This window comes from Ylistrum balloti, unplaced genomic scaffold, assembly GCF_031769215.1.
Source record: "Ylistrum balloti isolate Yb309-2 unplaced genomic scaffold, AGI_CSIRO_Ybal_v1 Utg369868, whole genome shotgun sequence".
NCBI lineage: Eukaryota > Metazoa > Mollusca > Bivalvia > Pectinida > Pectinidae > Ylistrum > Ylistrum balloti.
The window spans coordinates 470,426-493,017 of NW_026782012.1; the positions used below are offsets into that span (position 1 = coordinate 470,426).

The following is a 22,592-nucleotide window of genomic DNA, read 5'->3' on the forward strand; positions in this document are numbered from 1 at the left end:
GAGCAGTTTGATTGTACTTAATTAGAGACTCAGCCAAATGTGGAACATTCCACTTCTCAACGTCCTTTATTTCAGAGTTGCTGGACCATAAAATCTGGACGATATTTTGTAAATGATGGATGTGTTGAGGTGTCTACTTTGTGATTTTGCTATAAACCAAGTTTGGTAAAGTTGGATTTTTTCAGCAATGGATCTAAACACAAAACTTTAATGTGAAATTTTGTAGACATCACTGTCAGCACCAAAAAAGGGACACCTTAATGTCTCTAACTTATCTATTCATTACATGTGAGACAAAAACCTGACAATGCTAAAGATGTCTTAAACTGATTAAATAAGATAGAGTTGTCCAATTTTACTTTTTAGTGAAAAAAAAAATTCTAAATTTATTTTTAAAAATTGTGGAACAAATGGTAGCAAATGATATATTTATGAGGTACGCTTCTTGGCCATGAAAAAGCTTACAAAGGATGGGAAGAGGGCGAGTCATTCTGCTACATTAAATGTTTGTTTCATTGCATCATAAAAAGGGTCATTTTGAGTCTCCTTGTAATAGCTGGTGATTACTTAATTGAACCTCATGCAGGAGGTCCTTCGTATGCTCTCCAAATTATTACTTTTGACTATGAATTAAGAATTCTTCTGATTGGCCTCTTGGTGGAGAGGTTTGTTATAATCAGTATTTATCTTAACAGAGAAGAGCTCTAATTGATTAGGTCAATAAAGGAAACAATTAAAAATTAAACATGTATTAAGATGAATTGAAACATTTTTTCCTGATAGGTACCAATCTGAAATTTTCAATTGACTCAAAAATATAAACATTTATGTTTCACAATAAATTAAGTATGCTAGATATCTTACCTGCTACTTGTTTTAAAAATCAATATCCTGCAATGTTGTCTATTTCATAATCCAACTACAGCATGTTTTAATCCAAGACACCGTGCTTTATATCCAAAACGAGATCAAATTAATAAATGATTGAAATCTTTAAAGTAAGATTTGAATATATCTATTTTGATCTCAACAGATTCATCCAGAAGTTTTGTACCAGCTATCAATGGAATCTCCGAATAGCTCAAACAATCCTACTGACATTCCGGATGTAAAATTTCTGAATCAATATTCCAATTCAAATAGCCAATGGCGACAAACAAAACCCGTCAACAATCCTTTTCACATACTCATTGTCATTAATCTGTCGGAAGTTAAATTAAACACTATTTTAAAATCCTTTAAAAACAAGTCAGATCCACAGAAATCCTCCAAGTTTTTAGAATACTGAAATTATAGCCACAGACAAATTTGACAAATCCATTGTTCTATCTGTTGGAAAACAAACTGGACACTATTTTAACAAATCCTTTTAAAAACAAATTTGATCTATAGAAATCCGTCATGTTTTCAGAGACAAAGCGTCTCTTGTCTTATCTGTCATAACCCTGGAAAAGATTTTTTAAACATCTATCTCAATAAAACCAATAACAGGTCAAGGTACTGCGATATGTATGTCAATCAAATCTCCTTTTATGGAGTTTAATGGTAAAATGAATCCTTCTAATACACCATGCCAATATCATTCTGTATACAATTAAAATAAAAAACAACTCTGATTAACAAGGCATTCCACAGAAATATCAAATTATGGTTAATTGTGAGCAACGGTGTGTATTACTTATTACAGCCACACGCTAGCACCTGGTATAACGTGACCTCTGACCTCTGCTCTATTGTGGTCAAGTCAATCTGTCAGTGATCAAATCACCTCAAATAGTCTTATATCCCCGATTACAATCAGGATTTTATCTAAAGTGTTGTTAGCTTAATCTATAACACTGCTTAACCTATACTTTAATTTAATATTTCAAAATATTACTTTTTTTTTTTTGCATAAAAATGATTATAGCAAGTCACTGGAACTAAAGACATTAAAGTGTATAACAGAATTTCAGAGAAGTTTAAGATTTTTAAAACATTTTTGAAACTTTTTTTTATCTTATTTCATCAAGTAAGACAAACTGTCCAAAGAGATCCAACCTACTTGATAATCAGATATTTGGGCAGCGTGTGATCGGGTCCAAAAAGTAGGATCACCCTAAAAATTGTACCTTTGTGAAGAAAATCTCCCAAATCAAAAACTGTACCTTTGTGAAGAAAATCTCTCAGTTTTTCTTCTGAGAAAAAAAAACAAAAAAAAAAAAAAACAGTTCTTAACTGCTCTTTTATGATATACATCATACCATGAACATGATAAACTTACCACACGTGGCTTTGAAAGCCAAACAGGAGATCACCACGGACATTGGCAAAACACAAGCCATACAGTGGTTCACCAAATACCATCTCCCTGATCAGCTGATTGTGGCGATTCCATATCTAAAGAAAAGTAATTTTTAAAATTCATCCAACTTTATACATTTTGAAGCAGTAGCAACACAAGTAACATAAAATTCTTAATACTTGTTTGCTGATGTAGATATATAGACGAGGTCGATTTGTGAAAGGAACTCACAACACAGAAAACCTACATGATCAGGTACTCAAATGACCCGTTACAATTTGTCTAACTGCGGAATTTAGGTGAAAGGTGAGCATTTTTATCAACCATATCACCTGATGACCTTATGATTACTTTAAATACAAAAAATAAGAAAGTATTATTGTAAATATTATTGAAAGCATCTAGGAAAATGTTTGTTTGTAGGACAGGAATGTCCCACTCTCAAGCATTCATTCTGATGAATTTGCAGAAGTTGTCAAATGCGTACTTTGACCTTTTAACCTTGAAATCTGTTGAAAGGTTTTCATGCTATGACAATGAATCGGAATGAGACGCAGTAGGACGTACACAAGTAACAATATAACTCCTCATTAAATGGTGGAGACAGACAAATCAGAGGTATAAAGATCGTAAAACACCTCAGTATCAAAATAATTTGATGTACTGCCTACCTTGATATAGCCATCTTCTGAGCAGGAAGCAAAGAGTCCCAGTAAAGGACATTTGTCCAGAGAAGTTATCTGTGGAGGGCAGAGAACAGACATTTTCCAAAATTTTACTTCATCTTAGTTTTTTTTCTGTTTTTTTCGTTTTTCTTTTTTTTTTGTTTTGTTTTTCAAATTCTAACGCAAAAGTTTAGATTCACATGCGGACTAAATTTCTAGCTGAAAATTATCATAAAGAACAGCAAAAATCAGACATACAGTGTATTCAATATACAAATACTAGTGTAAAATTTATCATATTTATCTAACAATAAGTCCCCATCCCCGACAACAGGTCATTATCTGTATGTTGGCTTAATGCATGATCAATTCTGGAACAAAAAAAATTTCTGACAACCTGGACTTATTGCAAGAGAAATTCTGGGTCACCTTGACTTATTGCAAGAGGATTTCTGGGTCATCTGAACTTATTGCAAGAGGAATTCTGGGTCAACTAGGCTTATTGCAAGAAATAATTTTGGCCGACTTGACCTATTGCAACAGAAATTCTGGGTCAACTGAAATTATTGCCAAGAAATTTCTTAGTTAACTGAGATTATTGCAAGAGGAATTCTTGGTCATCTTGACTTACTACTTGATAAATGTGTTCTGTCTGCATGAAATAAAACAGCTTCAATTCATTTGCAGAACAGAATTGAAGAAACAAGATAACAAGTATTTATAAGTAATGTCTTTCTACAGATCCAGATGTATACAGAACCTTTTTATCATGGTCTTCATCCTCAGCATGTTCTAGCTGCGTGTACTGGGGCGTCTCATCGCCTTCCACTCGATACATCAACAGCTTCCTGTAACATCAGAAAGAAGATCCTCAAACGTTTTATAACAAGAAAACACCCCACTTTCTCAAAAAAGAACTATGTATGATTACATGTCTCCCATATTCCACTTTTAAACTTTTGCAATTAAACTGCTAAATACACTGGAATTTAAGTTCACAGTAACTCTTCCAAAACAGAAAAAAATAATCAAATCAAAGTGTCATTCAGGAAAACACAACATCATGTCATGATGATTAAGTGTAACAATGGAAGGAGACTTTGGGACAAATAAAGCTTTACAACTGATGGACGAACACCACCACGCCATAATATATTACAGACGTGCCGTTGTTATGTTTAAATAATGATGCATTCAATTATAAAAAATCAGAGGCAAATTTAGAAAATTCATCAATCATCCATTTTCACTGAAATTACAATTTCATCCAAAAAATAGTCTTTTAAAGAAAAGGTGAGAAAAAGCTTGATTAAAAAAAATATATAATTCTGAGTGAAGTAAACAAGCCAATGTATAAAAAGATCTTGACTTCTCAAGTTTTAATCCCAAAAATATACCAAAAAATTGAATTAATTTCATCCATACTGTTGGCTTAGGTGTCTGTACTACCATGTTGCTTTGTCCCATTATTATTTTGAACAGTATCTGTACTTACAAGAAGCACAAATAGAAGTCCAGTTTTCCAGCATCCCTTGTACTTGTTGTGACCGTTACTTGACACATCGTACTCACCCTCGGCGTGTACTTGTTGTGACCATTAGTTGACACTTCATACTCACCCTCGGTGTGTACTTGTTATGACTGTTACTTGACACATCATACTCACCCTCGGTGTGAACTTGATGTGACTATTAGTTGACACTTCATACTCACCCTCGGTGTGTACTTGTTGTGACCATTAGTTGACACTTCATACTCACCCTCGGTGTGTACTTGTTATGACTGTTACTTGACACATCATACTCACCCTCGGTGTGTACTTGATGTGACTGTTAGTTGACACTACATACTCACCCTCGGTGTGTACTTGTTGTGACCATTAGTTGACACTTCATACTCACCCTCGGTGTGTACTTGTTATGACTGTTACTTGACACATCATACTCACCCTCGGTGTGCACTTGATGTGACTATTAGTTGACACTTCATACTCACCCTCGGTGTGTACCTGTTGTGATCGTTAGCTGACACTTCATACTCACCCTCGGCGTGTACTTGTTGTGACTTTTAGTTGACACTTCATACTCACCCTCGGTGTGTACCTGTTGTGACTGTTAGTTGACACTTCATACTCACCCTCGGTGTGTACTTGTTGTGACTGTTAGTTGACACATCATACTCACCCTCGGTGTGTACTTGATGTGACTGTTAGTTGACACTACATACTCACCCACGGTGTGTACTTGTTGTGACCATTAGTTGACACTTCATACTCACCCTCGGTGTGTACTTGATGTGACTATTAGTTGACACTTCATACTCACCCTCGGTGTGTACCTGTTGTGATCGTTAGCTGACACATCATACTCACCCTCGGTGTGTACTTGATGTGACTATTAGTTGACACTTCATACTCACCCTTGGCTTGTACCTATTGTGACTGTATGTTAACACTTCATACTCACCCTCGGTGTGTACCTGTTGTGACCATTAGTTGACACTTCATACTCACCCTTGGCCTGTACCTGTTGTGACTGTTCGTTAACACTTCATACTCACCCTCGGTGTGTACTTGTTGTGACTGTTAGTTGACACATCATACTCACCCTCAGTGTGTACTTGTTGTGACTGTTAGTTGACACTTCATACTCACCCTCGGTGTGTACCTGTTGTGACCATTAGTTGACACTTCATACTCACCCTTGGCCTGTACCTGTTGTGACTGTACGTTAACACTTCATACTCACCCTCGGTGTGTACCTGTTGTGACCATTAGTTGACATTTCATACTCACCCTTGGCCTGTACCTGTTGTGACTGTTCGTTAACACCTCATACTCACCCTCGGTGTGTACTTGTTGTGACCGTTAGTTGACACTGGTCATACTCACCCTCGGCGTGTACTTGTTGTGATTGTCAGTAGACACATAATACTCACCCTCGGCGTGTACCTGTTGTGACTGCTATACTCAAGGTGTTCTCATACATGCTGATATGGTCAGGAATATTACCACAAGGAATCTGAAAAACGTCAATGATGATTTCAAAGTTTTAATTCAAAGATATGATGAACCCAGAGCATCAATATATCATTGGTCTGTCGATATCAGCCCTGGATTATAAAGAATTTTTTTCTGCATTTTTTCATAGCAGAGTGTGGTAATAGTTGGTAGAAAAAAAACAGCATGAAGAAATGATATTAATTTATCCTAATGAGAGGGATTCCTAACTGAGTCTGAAAATATTGGATCAAGTTTGAAAATGGAATGAATTTTTCTACATAAGTCATGCAAAACAGTGATAGAATATGAAAGATGGAGCATTTATTCCAGTCTGATGGTAGTGTGGTAGAATACAAAGGATTTAGTCCAGTCTCATGGTAGTATGTTCGAACACAAAGGATTTAGTCCAGTCTCATGGTAGTGTGGTAGAATACAAAAGATTTAGTCCAGTCTCATGGTAGTGTGATAGAACACAAAGGATTTAGTCCAGTCTGATGGTAGTGTGGTAGAACACAAAGGATTTAGTCCAGTCTCATGATAGTATGTTCGAACACAAAGGATTTAGTCCAGTCTCATGGTAGTGTGGTAGAATACAAAAGATTTAGTCCAGTCTCATGGTAGTGTGGAATGATTCAAAGGATTTAGTCCAGTCTGATGGTAGTGTGATAGAACACAAAGGATTTAGTCCAGTCTCATGGTAGTGTGGTAAAACACAAAGGATTTAGTCCAGTCTGATGGTAGTGTGGTAGAACACAAAGGATTTAGTCCAGTCTCATGGTAGTGTGGTAGAACACAAAGGATTTAGTCCAGTCTGATGGTAGTGTGATAGAACACAAAGGATTTAGTCCAGTCTCATGGTAGTGTGGTAGACTACAAAGGATTTAGTCCAGTCTCATGGTAGTGTGGTAGAACACAAAGGATTTAGTCCAGTCTCATGGTAGTGTGGTAGACTACAAAGGATTTAGTCCAGTCTCATGGTAGTGTGGTAGACTACAAAGGATTTAGTCCAGTCTCATGGAAGTGTGGTAGACTACAAAGGATTTAGTCCAGTCTCATGGTAGTGTGGTAGAACACAAAGGATTTAGTCTAGTCTCATGGTAGTGTGGTAGACTACAAAGGATTTAGTCCAGTCTCATGGTAGTGTGGTAGACTACAAAGGATTTAGTCCAGTCTCATGGTAGTGTGGTAGACTACAAAGGATTTAGTCCAGTCTCATGGTAGTGTGATAGAACACAAAGGATTTAGTCCAGTCTCATGGTAGTGTGGTAGACTACAAAGGATTTAGTCCAGTCTCATGGTAGTGCAGAATGATACAAAGGATTTAGTCCAGTCTGATGGTAGTGTGATAGAACACAAAGGATTTAGTCCAGTCTCATGGTAGTGCAGAATGATACAAAGGATTTAGTCCAGACTGATGGTAGTGTGTTAGAATATGAAAAGTTACCTCGAGAATGGGTTCCAATGAGATATAGTCACTTCTCCTGCCAGCTGATACCTTGATCTTCCACAGCTTTACAAAGTTATCATTGCCACCAGTAACAAGAGTTTTGCTGGTCTCTGACAACTGGTAGCCAGTAGGGTCTATCTCTGTGACACTCTCCATACAGGTTACCATTCCCTTGTGTACCTGGACACTCAGTACCATCTCACAATGATTGGCATCCAATAACGACAGCTGTACAATTATAAATTATAATTCTATGGTACTTTTGAAATATAAAAAAAAATCAAAGAGTTAATCAAGAAATCTAAGAATTGTAGCTACGATTTTATCCATCACATTTAGTAGCCTTACATCTTACCACCCAGGAAACATCCATAGAATCACTTTTAAATGTACATCATGATTATTTAGGAATCTATGACCTCTGACCCTTTAACCTGGTCTGATCTTGATCATCTTAATATTACAAGGTGAAGAACCTGTTGCTTTGATACTTAAGGGTAAATATATAGGGAATGCCACTTGAAATGGTACCAATGAAGGCAAAATTATATGCCATGCATAAAATGGCAAGACATAAAAAATTCCAATAATTAGATGTAACAGATGGCCTTAAGACTGAATGGAGGTATCGATATTAAGACTAGGATAAGAAATGTACTTTGTGAGATTAGTATATTGCTGCATGTTACTGACCTGGCCATTTTCCTGACCACCGAATATGACAATGTCTGTCAGCTGTTCACCATTCTGACCAGTGTAGCTCTGTTAATGGAAAAATTAACAAGTGTTCAGGACATTTGTTTAGTTGAACAAACTCTTTGGAGCCTACAGAAGTCAATTCACCTAATAAACACAATGTTGTCATTTTGGAGTACAAGATGTGGTTCATTGTACACTTAAACTTCTTAGATGTAAAGTCATTGACAGCTTACAAACCTTGGATGTAATGTAATTACGTTTGCTTAAGATTTTTTTTCAGCCTGAATTCTCCACACTAATTATGGTAAGCTCGTTTACAAGTTATTTTAGGGATTCCATTTCTTCCCATTTTTTAGGGTGTAACAAAAACAAATAAAAAAAAATACCAGGAAAACTAAAGAATTAGCGAAATAAATCAATTCATCACTTCTGTGAAAATATGTCCCTTTTGTTTTAAAATTTTGGTTAAAACCACAACAATATCCAAAGAACTTTTACAGAAAGACTCACCAGTTCCACCTGTAACAGCTGCGTTATCTTTTCATCAGTAAATCCTGACTGCCAAACTTCCACTGCCTTACAAGGGTTGGAACGGCAATTGAACACAATCACTGAAATATTGAATGGTAAAACAGAAAAAAGGTACAAGATATACACTTTTGTTTAGGGATCAATGAAATAAAGTATTAGTGCTGAAGTTGTGCTGAAGCGTATTTAAAACAAGCATATCAATATATGAACACAAAATTTTAATAAAGGGCAATCATTCTGTAATTCATAGGTTGCAGGTCCCCGAATTTAGTATACTGCATATTCTCTTCGCATAAACAATGTATACTACAACTTTCATGATTCTAGTATCAAGAAAAACTATGCCCATGACGCAAAAGTTTAACAAAGGACAATAATGGTGTAATTAAGGAGTTGAGGCTGTAATATTGGTACATTGCCTTTTTATGATCAATGTATACACCAAGTTTCATAATCATAGGCTGAATACAAGCAAAGTTATGCTCCAGTCATGAAATTTCAACAAAGGGCAATAACTCTGAGGGGTTGAGGATGCTGATGGTGATCCACTGCACATCCCTTTAGTATGATCCCAAGTATACACCATGTTTCATGATCCTTGCTTAACAGTGGGCTTTTTGTTTTTTCTGCTTCAGACTAAAGGAAAGATGGACAAAAATTTGGGGGGAACATAACAAAAATTAAATTTACAGAAATAGATCTTTTATCACAGCTGTATTGTCCAAACATAATGACTCGACATCCAGTAAGATTAAAATTCAGTCGAAAAAGTATAAATTACATCATTTTATTATTTTTCAGATAAGTAACAATCAAGACTGGTAAACCTTAATATCACCTGAAATCTGAAAACCAGCATCAGATATCTGGGTTGCTTTCATTTTCTCTATGAAAATATTCGACTCACCTTCCCCATTCTCTAAAACAGTGTGCAGTCTATCCTTCTCTCTATTATAGGCAAAAGACGTTAGAATCTGAGAAAAATTAACAAAAATCATATTTTATAATTACATAATATACATTTTTAAGATGTAAATATCAACATTCAAGTTATAAATATCAACATCAAAGATGAATACTTTAAGGTCAAGGTCACTTACCTGGAAGGATGGCATGGGATAGATTAAGGTCAAGGCCACTCCAGTAAGTGGTGAGAACAGACGTACTGAGCCATCCTGCAAACAAAGTCAAAAAATAAGGTCAAGGTTGATCTAAAACGATGTAGATTACATAGAAAATATGTGACATTTCAGTGTACATGTAATTTAAACTAGAAAATGTCTATAAGATACAAATGCTCCCTCTGCCAAGGCCTTGACCTTGGACCCCTGAAACACAAGAATGTCCAAAGTATAATCACACTTGATCTTTGCATAAAATACGACCAAATTATATAAAAGAATGAAGTTGTTAAGTGTTAAAATTGAATCAGTTGATCATTTTTTAAAAATGGCCTTGACCTTTGGGACCCTAAAAAACCACTCATAATTGATATTTGTATAAATATTGACCAAATTCCATAAAACAATGAAGTGCTAAGTGAACCAGTTGATAATTTTCTATATATCACAAGCGTGATTTTAGCCCCTGAATTACAACCAAGTCCAAAGTATACCCATAACTGCCGTTTTTATATGGTTCACCATAATCTGTCAAATAATTAAGTCACTAGGTGCTACCATTGAATTGAGACAGAACAGGATGAGACAGACCTGGGCAATGCTATATGCCCCCTCAATGAAATACACAAACAATAAGGCAGTGCCATTCACAAAAAAAATACACAAACGTTACAACTGTGCCATTAGACCAACAATGAAATGTCTTGATCCTTTTTTCAATAATTCTTTTTTTTTTTACACATTCCATTGATGAAATAATGCTCATTAGGACAGAATATGCCATTAGATCAACAAGGAAAAGACTTACCCCTTTTTTTAATATTTTTTTTTACGTTCGACTGATGAAGCAGTATTAGCAGTATACCTCAGTAGAAGCGATGATCCGGTTGGCTAATCCATGACGACGTTTCCCTGGACACAGACAAAGTTTCCTCACTGTCGACTCAACTGGGGCAAACAGGTGATAGAACTGAAATCCAGTATCAATATATTTTTACAAAAGTGTTTAACTCAATAGAGTATGGTCATTCAACATAACAATGTTTAGTTCTCAAACTTCATAATATATTTATCCACATAAAAATCTAGTTTTTAAACAGAAAAAACAATTTTAAATTTGATAACACTCTTTTAGACATGTTATCTTACTTTGCACATGATAGCAGCATACATATTTGGAAAAAAAAATAGTTATAAAAAAATCACATAGATTAAAATAACAAGGAAAATCTCATATGTTTGACTTTAAACAAGAACAAGTCATTTTGGTGCCTCATATAGTTCACTTCCGGGTCGAAACAACGGAAAAAATGTTTCAACTTTTAATGTCACATTCTGTTTGTTATCACTATTCTCCAGACAAATAAGACTTGATATTAAATGGTTTTTCACTGTATTGATACAGCACTGTAACATTTAGATGTTGCTAAGAAAGACTGTGAATCCATCTTCAATACTGCAGGTTTTACCTGTATATTAGATAAATGAAAACATGGTTAAGATATAAGAAATTAATTTATACCTGATTAAGACCAAAAACTTTTATTTCTTTCTCTGTCTGGCAGAAGAACTGTTCGTCTGATAGGAGTTTCAAGTTAAATATTTTCTCTGATAAATCAAACCCCATCAACTGTAAAAATATCAATTAGAAATTGTTAATTAGTAATCATAATATCAATAAATGAAAATCAAATGCTGTAACAGTTTGTGTTTCTAAATTTTCAAGATTCAAAAGAGATATGTTATTTAGTTAGCACTCAATCTGAAACACAAAATAAACTATTGTGTTTTTGTATTTTCAAGGCATATTTTTTCAGTTTTATTCTGTCTTCCAAAAAAGCTAACAGAACCATTCGATAAGTAACAGTTTGTAGTTGAAACAAGATGCCAAAAAGGTCTGTATTGCCCACCTGGTATATTTTCAATAATTTTCACTAAAACAATCATTTGCCATCACTGACATACAGCTATAAGCCTACCAACCAATTATCATGATTCTAGGCCTTTCAGTAAATCACAAGATTTTGTTTGATGATTTAACCAATTCTATCCCTGCGACCTTGAATATAGGTTAAGGTCATTTCTTTTCACAAACTTTGTTGGGATTTATTTTAACAATTTTTGTACCCCCTGTGATCTTGAATATGTGTCCAGCCAAATGTCAGGATTCTACATATTTTGATTATTGAGGAGATTCTAGGCCTTTTAGTTTATCAGAACAAGCTGTCTCAATGTTTCAACTAATTTAACCCCTGTGATCTTAAATAAGGATCAAGGTAATTTATTTTCACAAAGTTTAGTGGTGTCATCCCAGGGATCTACCAGCAAAAGATGACTTCTTTGTTATTGAGAAGACATCGTTGAAAACTGTAAAAGTTGATAACAGACATATGGACGAAGAACACCACACCTTGGCAGAAGTTCACCTAGCACTTTGCGCATGTGAACTAAATACTTTATTTATAATTAACATGTACAATATGATACCTTCTTAATAACAATATACCTACTTTAGAAAAATTATCCATTCTCCAAATCTGAACACTGCCATCTAATGAAGAGGAAAACAGTAAGGGGTCTGTCTTATGGACAGCTAGACCTGTTAAAAAAGGCAAAAACTTGAACGAAGTGAAACAAACCCAAAATAATTTATTGTTGAAGAAAACATCTGCAGTTAAGATAAATTTTCATCCGACAAATTTGAAAAGAAGAATAAGTCAAGTTAAATCAAATTCTGAAGTATTTTTACAGATTTTACACAAACATGAGTCTATATAGAATTACATACCTGTAATGGCAGCATTGTGACCATAAAAGGCATGTACTTGAGTAAATACTACAGCATTCCACACCTACAACAGTCAATTATAATCGTTCTTGAATTATAAACATTATTTCATATAATCATCACATTAAACCAGCAGATTTATTAAGGAAACTTAGAAAAGTAGGGGAGACAACTCACCTTCACTGTACCATCGCCTCCTCCTGTGATGAAATACTCTCTCTGTTTGTAGAATGAGCAACTGAAAAAATATATGCAGATAAAAAAATAATTATCATAACAATTAGCTCTTCTACAAGCATAATTTGAGTATTTCACCTACATATCTAGTGTACTGTAAGTGTGAAAATGCTACATGTAAAGGACAATATATAGTATAGTAATACTTTCATAGAAACTTTAATCTCGTCAATAATCTGTTTGTTCCACAAATCATTTCGTCCAAACTAGCCTGTTTGTTCCTGCCAGTGCTGATCAAGTTATCTTAATATTTATTTTTCACTTATTTCATTGCCCTTATTTCCAGCAATACCTATTTTTTTCTCTCTGTTCCATCACCTTCAGTTTCAACTTCGTACAACTTTCCAGCCACCATTTAAACTGTGGTCTCACAATCCACACTATCTTTAAACCAACTTCATTCTATGTGTTCCACTTTCCAGTAACTACTCATCTGTATTTCCCAATATCCAGCTACCACTAATCTGTTAGTCCCATTATCCCACCACCACCGCCACTAATTCATTTGCCCTACAATCTACAGTCAATCTGTTTGTCTTCTATCCAGTACTTTTACTTACCATTTCAGAGACCCCTCATGCCTGTTTTGGAGGTGGTGAGTTTGTTTCTGTGTCTACAAATTAAAAACACAAAAACTTGTAGTTTTAACAGATAAGCCGAAGAGTCATGTGACCAAGATTTCTTTCTGGGTATGAAATAAATGTCAGTTGTTCTTCTCTTGTTTTTTTTTTTATTGTTTCATTACATTTGTTTGTGTTATTCTATATTAAGCAATATCAAAAGACTTGAGAAATACTTTCTGCTATTTAGAGAATAATATACATCCCAGACATAGAGGATAGGGAGTCCTTGTATCAAAGAAACAAGGTTTACATTAATATCTTAAGGAGCAGGAAATTCTAACATTGTGAGAGCAAGACTTTTAGAAGTATTTTCAGGAGCAAAATTTAAGCCTCATCAAAGAGAAACTCCTTCCACACATTTGATACCAGGCCACTATTGCTCAAAGCTTGATTAGAGATAACAGTGGTTTCCATGTCAAAAGCAATATTGACACTCAAAATTATGACTTGTCTCAAAATAAAACAATATTCCCGGTTTTGTTAATCCATACTTGAAACTTTTTTTACCAAACTACATGTTATATTTAATCAATTTTTGGGCAAATTGGCACAAAGGTTTAGCTTAATTCATAATTTGATTTGTCTGCTGAAGTGATGGTGGACAGAGGAGGGAAATGAATTTAAATTGTATAAACCTCATGACACTGAAGAATATCTCTGGTAATACTTACCTCGTAGTTGATGACAAATATATTGTGGTAGGTCAGAATGAGTATCTGTGTGTTCCTTGTGTCCACTTTGATATCAATCACCCACTGAAATATCAATCATCAATTTTACAGTGTGTCCTTTTTCACTAAATACACGTTAGAAATTTAGAGACAGAAGCCAATTATTTTGAAATTCCTTCAGCAGATAATTGTTGTTTTTTTATACAAGACCTGTTAAAGTGAAAACACTCATTTTGGAAACTGCTGTGGAATGATAGATGTGGAGATAATAAAGTTTCTTAGGTATAACATGCAAGCAATTTACCAAGTAAATATGGGAGATAATCACATCCTCAACTCTTCACATCATTCACACTGGAAGTTAGCATATACCCTTAACTCTTTCAACAAATCAAAGTGTCAGGTAACTTATAACCTTAATTACATTACTTAATGACATTGACAGTGTAGAGTGTTACATGGTATTTATACTTTAACTATACACACCTCGTCTGGTCCAATGTCTGTCTCAAATTCTAGCACCCGACTCACAGTGGCTGCATGCTGAAAATGTTACAGAAGCTAGGTTTGAAACAAAAACTTAACAAATATTTATCTGATATTTTTCTCTCTTGATTAAAACCATCTCTATTGCTTGCCTTTAGATAAACATAACGCTGTCAGCTCTGTTCACTCAAAATATCTGAAAACCTACAGGGATAAAGCAAAACCCAGAATTTTTCTCTTTGATCAAATTATGAGAGTGAAAATGTGACCTTAACAACTGACACAAATCTTATGACTTTAGAAATTTCATCAAAGTGTGTTACTGAAAATTGGTATCACCTAGATCACAAACATATCTTAACCTATATCTTATTTAATTTGTTTTGCTACAGTCTTGAAGATGACTTCTAACCTCTGATCCGGTGACCTTCCACTTTTCCAGTTTGCCAACTCTTCCCAAGTAGACCTCATCCATTTCTCGGTTGTATGCCATGCTACAATAGGAAAGGTCAAGGTCATAAGTAAAACTTAAAATTGTGATTCTTTATATTTGAATGTATACATTGAATTCATGAATTTAAAAAGAAAATGAAAAACTAATCAACACATGCCTTTGAAAATTATCTTAATGGAATTTTGTAAACATCGCAAAAATTTCATGTGAATTTTTTAAAGGCACATGCCTAAAATAGATCAAACAAGCATTTCTCAATGAGTTAACTAAGCAAGGGGAGATTACTCTTACACTAATAAGGAACAGGTATAATAATGACGTCAACAACTGAAGTTACCTGAGAACAGTGGAAGATAAAGAAACAAAGCCTTTTTCTTGACATTGACTACTGGCATCGGTGAAAACATGTAGTTCCAGTTTGGATGAAAAGCCAAGGTACACCTACAAATGAGAAATATATTCTTATGTATAATCAGAGACTTTGGTCTAAATAAAAATATCTCAATAAGACAAGATACATAGCCAGTGAACACTAAATAATGAAGAAAAGAGTAAAACCTATATCTATGTCCTCCTCCCCTCCATTGACCAGAATAGTATATGAACCACAAATGAAAATGTATTTGAAAAACCAATCTAATTGTTCTTTTGGATAATAGATTCTATACATAATATTGAAATTCAATTACACATTCATGTTTTATTTTGAAAAAATTTTCCCGTCGGTCCTCATTTCACAGATTACCAGGTATGAGCTAGTTTCCTGATGTTGATATATAATCTCTTTCATTACAGTGAATCAACTCAATGATCAATCTTACCCTATGTTTACTAACATACATCAGGGACGTTAGTTCACTGTGGATTTCAAATCTGAAAACACAACGGTAATTATTATATTAATTATAACTTGAAAGATCTATGGTATTTGTTTTTAAATTATCATGTTGTGAATGTCTTGTACATACATTGTATAAAGACAGAATGCACCAAAAGTGGATAGTAGTAACATTTTAAGACCTTGCAATCATATGTTAGTTACAGGATGTTCCATTCTTTGGTTTCTAGAGCATAATTTGTAATGTTTTTGTTAGCAAAACCCAAGTAATCACTGGAAAAACCATGAAATAAAAAGGATAAGATAATTTTTCCTGATTGGTTTCAAAGCCAAGGATACTTCAGACATTTGTTTAATGGCTGGCTTAATAAGACATTTCAACTGCAAACAAATTATACAGAAATGATATGACTAATTATCAATTAAATCTTCATTTTAATGAGTTACTGTATATGGGAGCGATTACATACACTATTAGAATCAAGCTATTTTTAGCAACTGAGATAATTCTGTATCATATTGATAAACTGAAAAATTTCAGGGAGTAGAATGACTTTTAATGGGTGTAATTATGGGAAAGGAGGGTGAGAAAATTTTCAATTTTGGTTTGGTCAATTCAGAGAATTTGAAAGAAAAAAGTCAAATCTTAAGGTATACATGAAATCTCTAGTCAGTAACATTGGTCAAAAACTGCATGGTTAGAGCAAATACATTTTTACAAAATTTTAGCAAATTATAATCTTCCAATGCCACACTGCTTCATCAAGGTAAACCCATACCTCAAGTATAAAGTTCCGGTGACATGCAGCATAGAAGATATAGCCTGGAAAAATTATTCTTTTATATAGGTCAAAAGTCAAAATGCAAGTATGATTGACCTACTTTTGATAAACCACCAAAGAAAACCCAGACCTCAAGTATGAAGGCCAAATTGCAAAGCTTCATTGAAATATTATGTTGAAGTTTAAATAATTTTTGCACAATTCCTGGATCTGCAGTTTAAACCAGAATCTTGTCAGATGTAGAGCTTGATGTTTTTATATTATGGGGTAAAATACCCATCAAAATCAGCTGAAAGACTATCAAGATGCGATGTGACAATAACACTATATCCACACCCCAGCCAAGACTAATAAGCAGTCAGGCTTAGAAAACATAAACTGGAGTCTTGTATACCTTTGCTGAGTAATTGATGAATCTCTGTCATTGGAATCCATTGTCCACACACTTAACTGATCTTTTGTGCCAAAACAATAGTGTGCAACAAATATGTCACCGCTACTCGATGGAAAATGAGTCATACATTTGATGTTCCCTGGGTGTCGCATTTTATGGTAAATCTTGAAATTAAAAACAAACAAACAAACTTTAGATATGTGCATTTTGTAGAGTGCAAATACAGTGTCATGTAATTGATGGAAAAGTAAAGAACTAAAAACTGTTTTAAAGGAACCCTTTCTTTGTGGGTCATATTGATCATTTTATGTAGACATACAAATATTGTAAAAATTTGTCAACCAGTCATAAGTGTTGAAGTGTTTGAAACAACTACAAAAGATTGTACAATGTGCCTACCAGGTGAAAGAATAAGTTTTGTTGTGTTCCATGATCATTACCACTGTCTCAAAAAAGTGTTGGTAACAGGAGATTTCCTCACATTTCTTCTCCAAAACAAATGCAGAAAAATTCAATATGCTCATCCCCTCAATAGTTGCCTGTAAACAATGCCCATGCAGCCCCTTACCTCGAGTCAGATGTCTTAATATAACTAAATGTTGCCTTCTGGGTATATAAGTAATTACTGGATTGTCTCCCCTTGATAACTGTATCAGTTCAGAATCTTTCCCTTAATACTTATCTTTGGATCATAAATATTAGTGATGAATTCTTAACTATTTCACCAGGGGCTTGTACTTTTGGATTGTTTCCCCTTGATAACTGTATCAGTTCAAAATCTTTCCCTTAATACTTATCTTTGGATCATGAATATTAGTGATGAATTCTTGTCTATTTCACCAGGGGCTTGTACTTTTGGATTATCTCCCCTGAACTGCTGTACCAGATAGGAATGTTTTTCTCTACACCTACCTGTGGGCCATGATTGAGAGTAATGTTCTGGTCCATTTTGTCAGGGGCCTGTAGTTTCTGTATTATCTCCTCCTGGACACTGCCCCATTTCTTCAGTTTGTCCCACTTGGCCCCATCCATATTCTCGGTCACCATTTTTTCACCTTAGCCACCGTCCACACAATTAACAGAACAACACAGCTGGAATTGAAATTTAAAATTGAGTTACACAGCCAACATAGCCCTGATATAGTTAACACATTTTAAAACTGGAATTGATTTTAATGTTTATCGGGAAATGCCCTCTAGTACAATATTCACATTCAATCACAGGTAAAGTACATACTCCAGGTTAATATTGCACTCAGTGTTTAATTGCTATAAATTATTACATTATAAATTATATTGTGAAACAAACACTTCCCTGTCCATTGTAAATTTTTTTTTTCAAGAAGTAAAAAAAAAGACAGGAACTTGACAGTTGTGATGTAATGCTATAATACTATTCATTAATATCAAAACAGGTTTAAAACCATCACAACAATGCATAATTGAAGTTTGGACATACAACTTGGGAAATGTAATCAATTAAAGAATTCTCAATTAGTAAATATAATTAAAAAGTATAAAACTTTTCAAGTTGATATCTTCATCCAATCATAAACAAAGGAAAAATGTAAATTAACATGACCTCACACATATAAAGGACTTAAAGCTGAGAATTAAATATTACATACCAAGCACATTATAAAATTTACAAAATTTGAATTGCTAAATTTTCAAAGTGCATGAGATAAGGAATTAAAAGTTTAATAAGTAATAATTGAATGTTTCAATGCAATGAATTGTATCAAAACTTTGCATACAGGTATCTACTGAATATGTTTATATATATATATATATATATATAATATATAATCAATGAAGTAATATTGACAGTTCAGACCTGCGAATTGTCAAATATTCGAGGCAACCTGCCCCTTATTTAGCTAGGATGACCCATAATGCCACTATATTTCCAATTTTGTCCATGTACAAATTATTACTCACAAGAAAATAATTCATTCCACAAAATCATATACATAATATGCCTATCATATGAAAGGCTGTATATAATATAACATACAGCCTTGATCATCTGTATCAATAATCATATCATCAAATTGAAAGATTTCATAATCAATTTTTTCAGTGTGATCATAAATGGCATTCAATAGGCTAAATACACTACTGGTTAACAGTAATAACACTAAGTACTTAACATGCTGTTTTATATATAATATTATACCTTGTTGGCTGGTCGTGTAAAAATCCCACTGATAATTCATATCCATAGGATTCACAGTGTTAATATGTTGAAATAACATCACTTTTAAAACAACAAGACAATGCCATTTTGAACTATTCTATATAAAGAACAGTAAAATTCTTGAGGAATAAATTAATCTTGATTAATATAAAACCCTACAATACAAGCAAAGTATTAAAAGACTAATCCGTAAAATCAATCCCCAGTATACACAAAAAATTTACTCATTAATCCTCAAGTGCTAGCTAAGTGCATTGTATTTATTTTCAATTTGATAAACATTGACCATTTATCCCACTGACAAAATTCCACGTAATTCAAATTCTGAAGTAACGTTAAATTGTAATGGAAGAGCGACCATGGAAAAGACAAGTATCAAGTGCATGCATAATGTACTTTGTTACATGTTATTATAGTACAACACTAATCTGCTAACCTGAACGGATAATACCTACAACAGCTATATAGCCTTCGCAATAAATCTGAAATGGCAATACGTTATTTAGTTAGTGCCTCGGGGTGTAGGATGATCTCTAACTAAATCGTGTTTAAATTCGTATTTTAAATAGTTCGACACTTTAAACAGGAGAATACACGAAAGCACTGAAAACAATGTTTTAAAGATATTATTTGTTTATTTTACAGATAAACATCACCATGTTACGTAAGGCATGATCGAGGATACTCAATGCTATCGTACTTTTTTCATTCAGAGAAAATGTAGGCCTACACTTATGAGTGCAAAACGTCTTCCATATTTACAGAAGCAAATAACCTTAAATACATACTGTTACATTTCTGCTCAGGTTTTACCAATCCAAGTCAAAAATCTATCACGGACCATCTTTCAGACAGATGGCGGGAGATGTAAACAAAGATGACGTCACTGAATTGTATACCACGTGACTTCTAAATCACCATGGTCACGCGCTTCGTCAATATGTGAAGAGGAGTTTAGAAGTGATGCGGAAATGTGCAGGGTAAAGCGATATCGTTAATGATATTTCGAGAATATATTTATGTACGCGTACAAATATACTAATGGGTATTTCACTTTAAATTGTGCACCAATATAAGTCAGACTGCCATGTGTTGTTAATTTAAACGATCCGACACAAACTCTGAAGCTTTACTAAAACTTTTCCGACTCGTGGTCGGTCAATTTTAATAAAGGGTCGATCAAGGCGGACTCTACTGTTGATGAATGGAGCAGATTCTTGAAATACTGGTGAAGAAATTAAAATAAAATGATAGATCTTCTTTCAGGATCGTAGCAAAGAACATGAAATAAACTTGGAGGTCTGCTTAAATCAGAGACGGATATATACGTCTCTGGCTGAAATAAAAGTAAGATTTTACTACTGTGTTTAATTAAGTAAGAGAGATTGTAAGGTTACACTGAAATCCGAATCGGGAACACATTTATGTGATGCTGTTGCTTTTAAGTGACATAAAATAACACTGCAACAATAGGAACAATACATTGTAAAACTGTAAACTGTTTCATTTTGATAGGTCATATTTCTTGGTACAGTTGGTTAAGGTTTCTGCACTTTTTTTTCGTGAAAATTCCCGCAAAGTTGGAATTTCCACTGATGATAGACAAAGCTCCGGGACAATCTTAATCATGTTTTTGTGATAAGAAAATTCTCAAAATTATAGAGAAAAAGATGGACCTTAACCAAATTAAACCTTGTCTTGCATCTTATTATATAAATGCATGCAAAGATAAAATTCAACATCCCCATGAATCTATCTAACGAGTAGGCTATGATGGAATGACTGTTGAAAAAAATCCAGCACAGGCCAAAACAGAAGGTATTGGGCCCAGTTTCTTTATAATTCATGCACATATCTGATATTTTTACCTTGGTGGTTTGAATGATATTAAAAACGCAGAGAGAATAATTAGCATACCACTCTTCATTTGTTAACAGAATTAAACATTGTTCTTGGCAGTTCTCAGTTAAAACAGATACGTCCCTGGTTAAAATGAACTAAAGATAAAGACAGTATTTAATTTGTAGAATTGTGGTGTTATAAAAAAATATGTTAACAAATAAAGAGATAACTAGATGAGAAATCACAAGGGTAGTGGTAAAGATTATACAAAAAACACGAATGAATATACATTTCAACACCAATTCATCATTAAATAAATTAGCCAAGCAAATTAACTGAACTGCATTATACAGCTGCTTCTTCTTTCTATGACTCATGATGCCAAGGACCTAATTTTTGAAACCTAGGAGATAACTTGTGGAAATCAAAATTGATAGAAAGAAATCCAAAATCTAAACGAGGTCAATAGTCCCATGTAGTTCAATAAATGTTGCAAACAACTGTGCCACTGTATTAGTTACAGCCAACCATGGGGACTAGAAGCCCACCAGCAGGGTTTACCATTCAGCGTAAGCCTTTTCGCTCCTTTGGACTTACAAAGAAATGTTGCTGGCCCTGTCAAGTGTCTAACTTGGTACAAAATTTTATGCCCCTGGATCGAAAGATAGTGGGCATATCGTGTTTGTTCTGTCTATTTGTCCGTCATCTTTAACCTTGAATGTAACTTTTGTACATTAAGAGGTAGGGCTTTCATATTTGTGGTACAGTTCCTTGAGGGACAGCAGTGATGGCAGTCAAAGGTTTGGAGGTACTACACTATACAAAAACTCTATAGTCAACCTCAATAGTTTCTCTCTATTCACATACTGCTTTAAATTGTAGAGGGATGAACTACATTGAAGGCTAAATTCACGTATGTACATGTAAATGATATCGTGTGTAATCTACTCGTTAAAACTTCAATACACAAAGAAATGGATAGTGGGATTTACAGGTGTTTCCCGTTGGTAAGAAATGAACAAGAAGTGTTCATGTTGGTAATTATATTGTTCCTAAGGAGTCGCAGCATAATTTTTGGTTGAAATTTTTATTCAGAAGAAATAATGATATGATCTTCAAGATGGTTGCCCTGTTGAATGTGACACTCGGGTCCAATTTTCTGTCATAACAGGAGTCCTTTCTCCATACAACTACACCCATTCTGAAGTAGCATAACAAGGCAGCCATCTTCAAAGCAACACAGTCTGAATGAATTTCAGTTAGGACCATCTGTGGTGGCCATCTTGGTTATCATGAATGTATTTTTAGTGGAAGTCATGAAATGGACTATTGTTGATGATATTATAAGTGTATTTTTACCATCCTCGATACACCAGGGGTTACGATTCACATCTGCATTTCTGGAACATTTCATAGCAGAATGTGGGACAATTTGTAGCTAAGATGAGAAATCAAATTTGATCCTTTGATGTACAACAAATGAATCTCTAGGTTGCATAACATTATGTTGTACTAGATTTAAAGTTGAG

At 34.2% G+C, this 22,592-nt stretch overlaps 1 protein-coding gene across 1 annotated transcript in view; it reads right to left on the reverse strand.

Annotated features, from left to right (window-relative positions):
- LOC132545945 (uncharacterized) overlaps positions 1-17,969 on the reverse strand; it is a 67,782-nt gene extending 49,813 nt beyond the window's left edge. The window contains exons 1-22 of the mRNA XM_060209627.1: positions 17,934-17,969; positions 17,022-17,185; positions 15,829-15,880; positions 15,345-15,448; positions 14,966-15,047; positions 14,554-14,610; positions 14,068-14,151; positions 13,334-13,386; positions 12,714-12,774; positions 12,537-12,600; positions 12,259-12,347; positions 11,271-11,378; positions 10,614-10,718; positions 9,728-9,802; positions 9,535-9,601; positions 8,607-8,707; positions 8,091-8,159; positions 7,395-7,625; positions 5,887-5,969; positions 3,710-3,797; positions 2,956-3,024; positions 2,264-2,379 (exon numbers count right to left, since the gene is read on the reverse strand). Of these exons, the coding sequence (XP_060065610.1) occupies positions 2,264-2,379; positions 2,956-3,024; positions 3,710-3,797; positions 5,887-5,969; positions 7,395-7,625; positions 8,091-8,159; positions 8,607-8,707; positions 9,535-9,601; positions 9,728-9,802; positions 10,614-10,718; positions 11,271-11,378; positions 12,259-12,347; positions 12,537-12,600; positions 12,714-12,774; positions 13,334-13,386; positions 14,068-14,151; positions 14,554-14,610; positions 14,966-15,047; positions 15,345-15,448; positions 15,829-15,880; positions 17,022-17,185; positions 17,934-17,969 (1,958 nt within the window). The remainder of the gene's footprint in view (positions 1-2,263; positions 2,380-2,955; positions 3,025-3,709; positions 3,798-5,886; positions 5,970-7,394; positions 7,626-8,090; positions 8,160-8,606; positions 8,708-9,534; positions 9,602-9,727; positions 9,803-10,613; positions 10,719-11,270; positions 11,379-12,258; positions 12,348-12,536; positions 12,601-12,713; positions 12,775-13,333; positions 13,387-14,067; positions 14,152-14,553; positions 14,611-14,965; positions 15,048-15,344; positions 15,449-15,828; positions 15,881-17,021; positions 17,186-17,933) is intronic.
- Between the last annotated feature and the right edge of the window lie 4,623 nt (positions 17,970-22,592).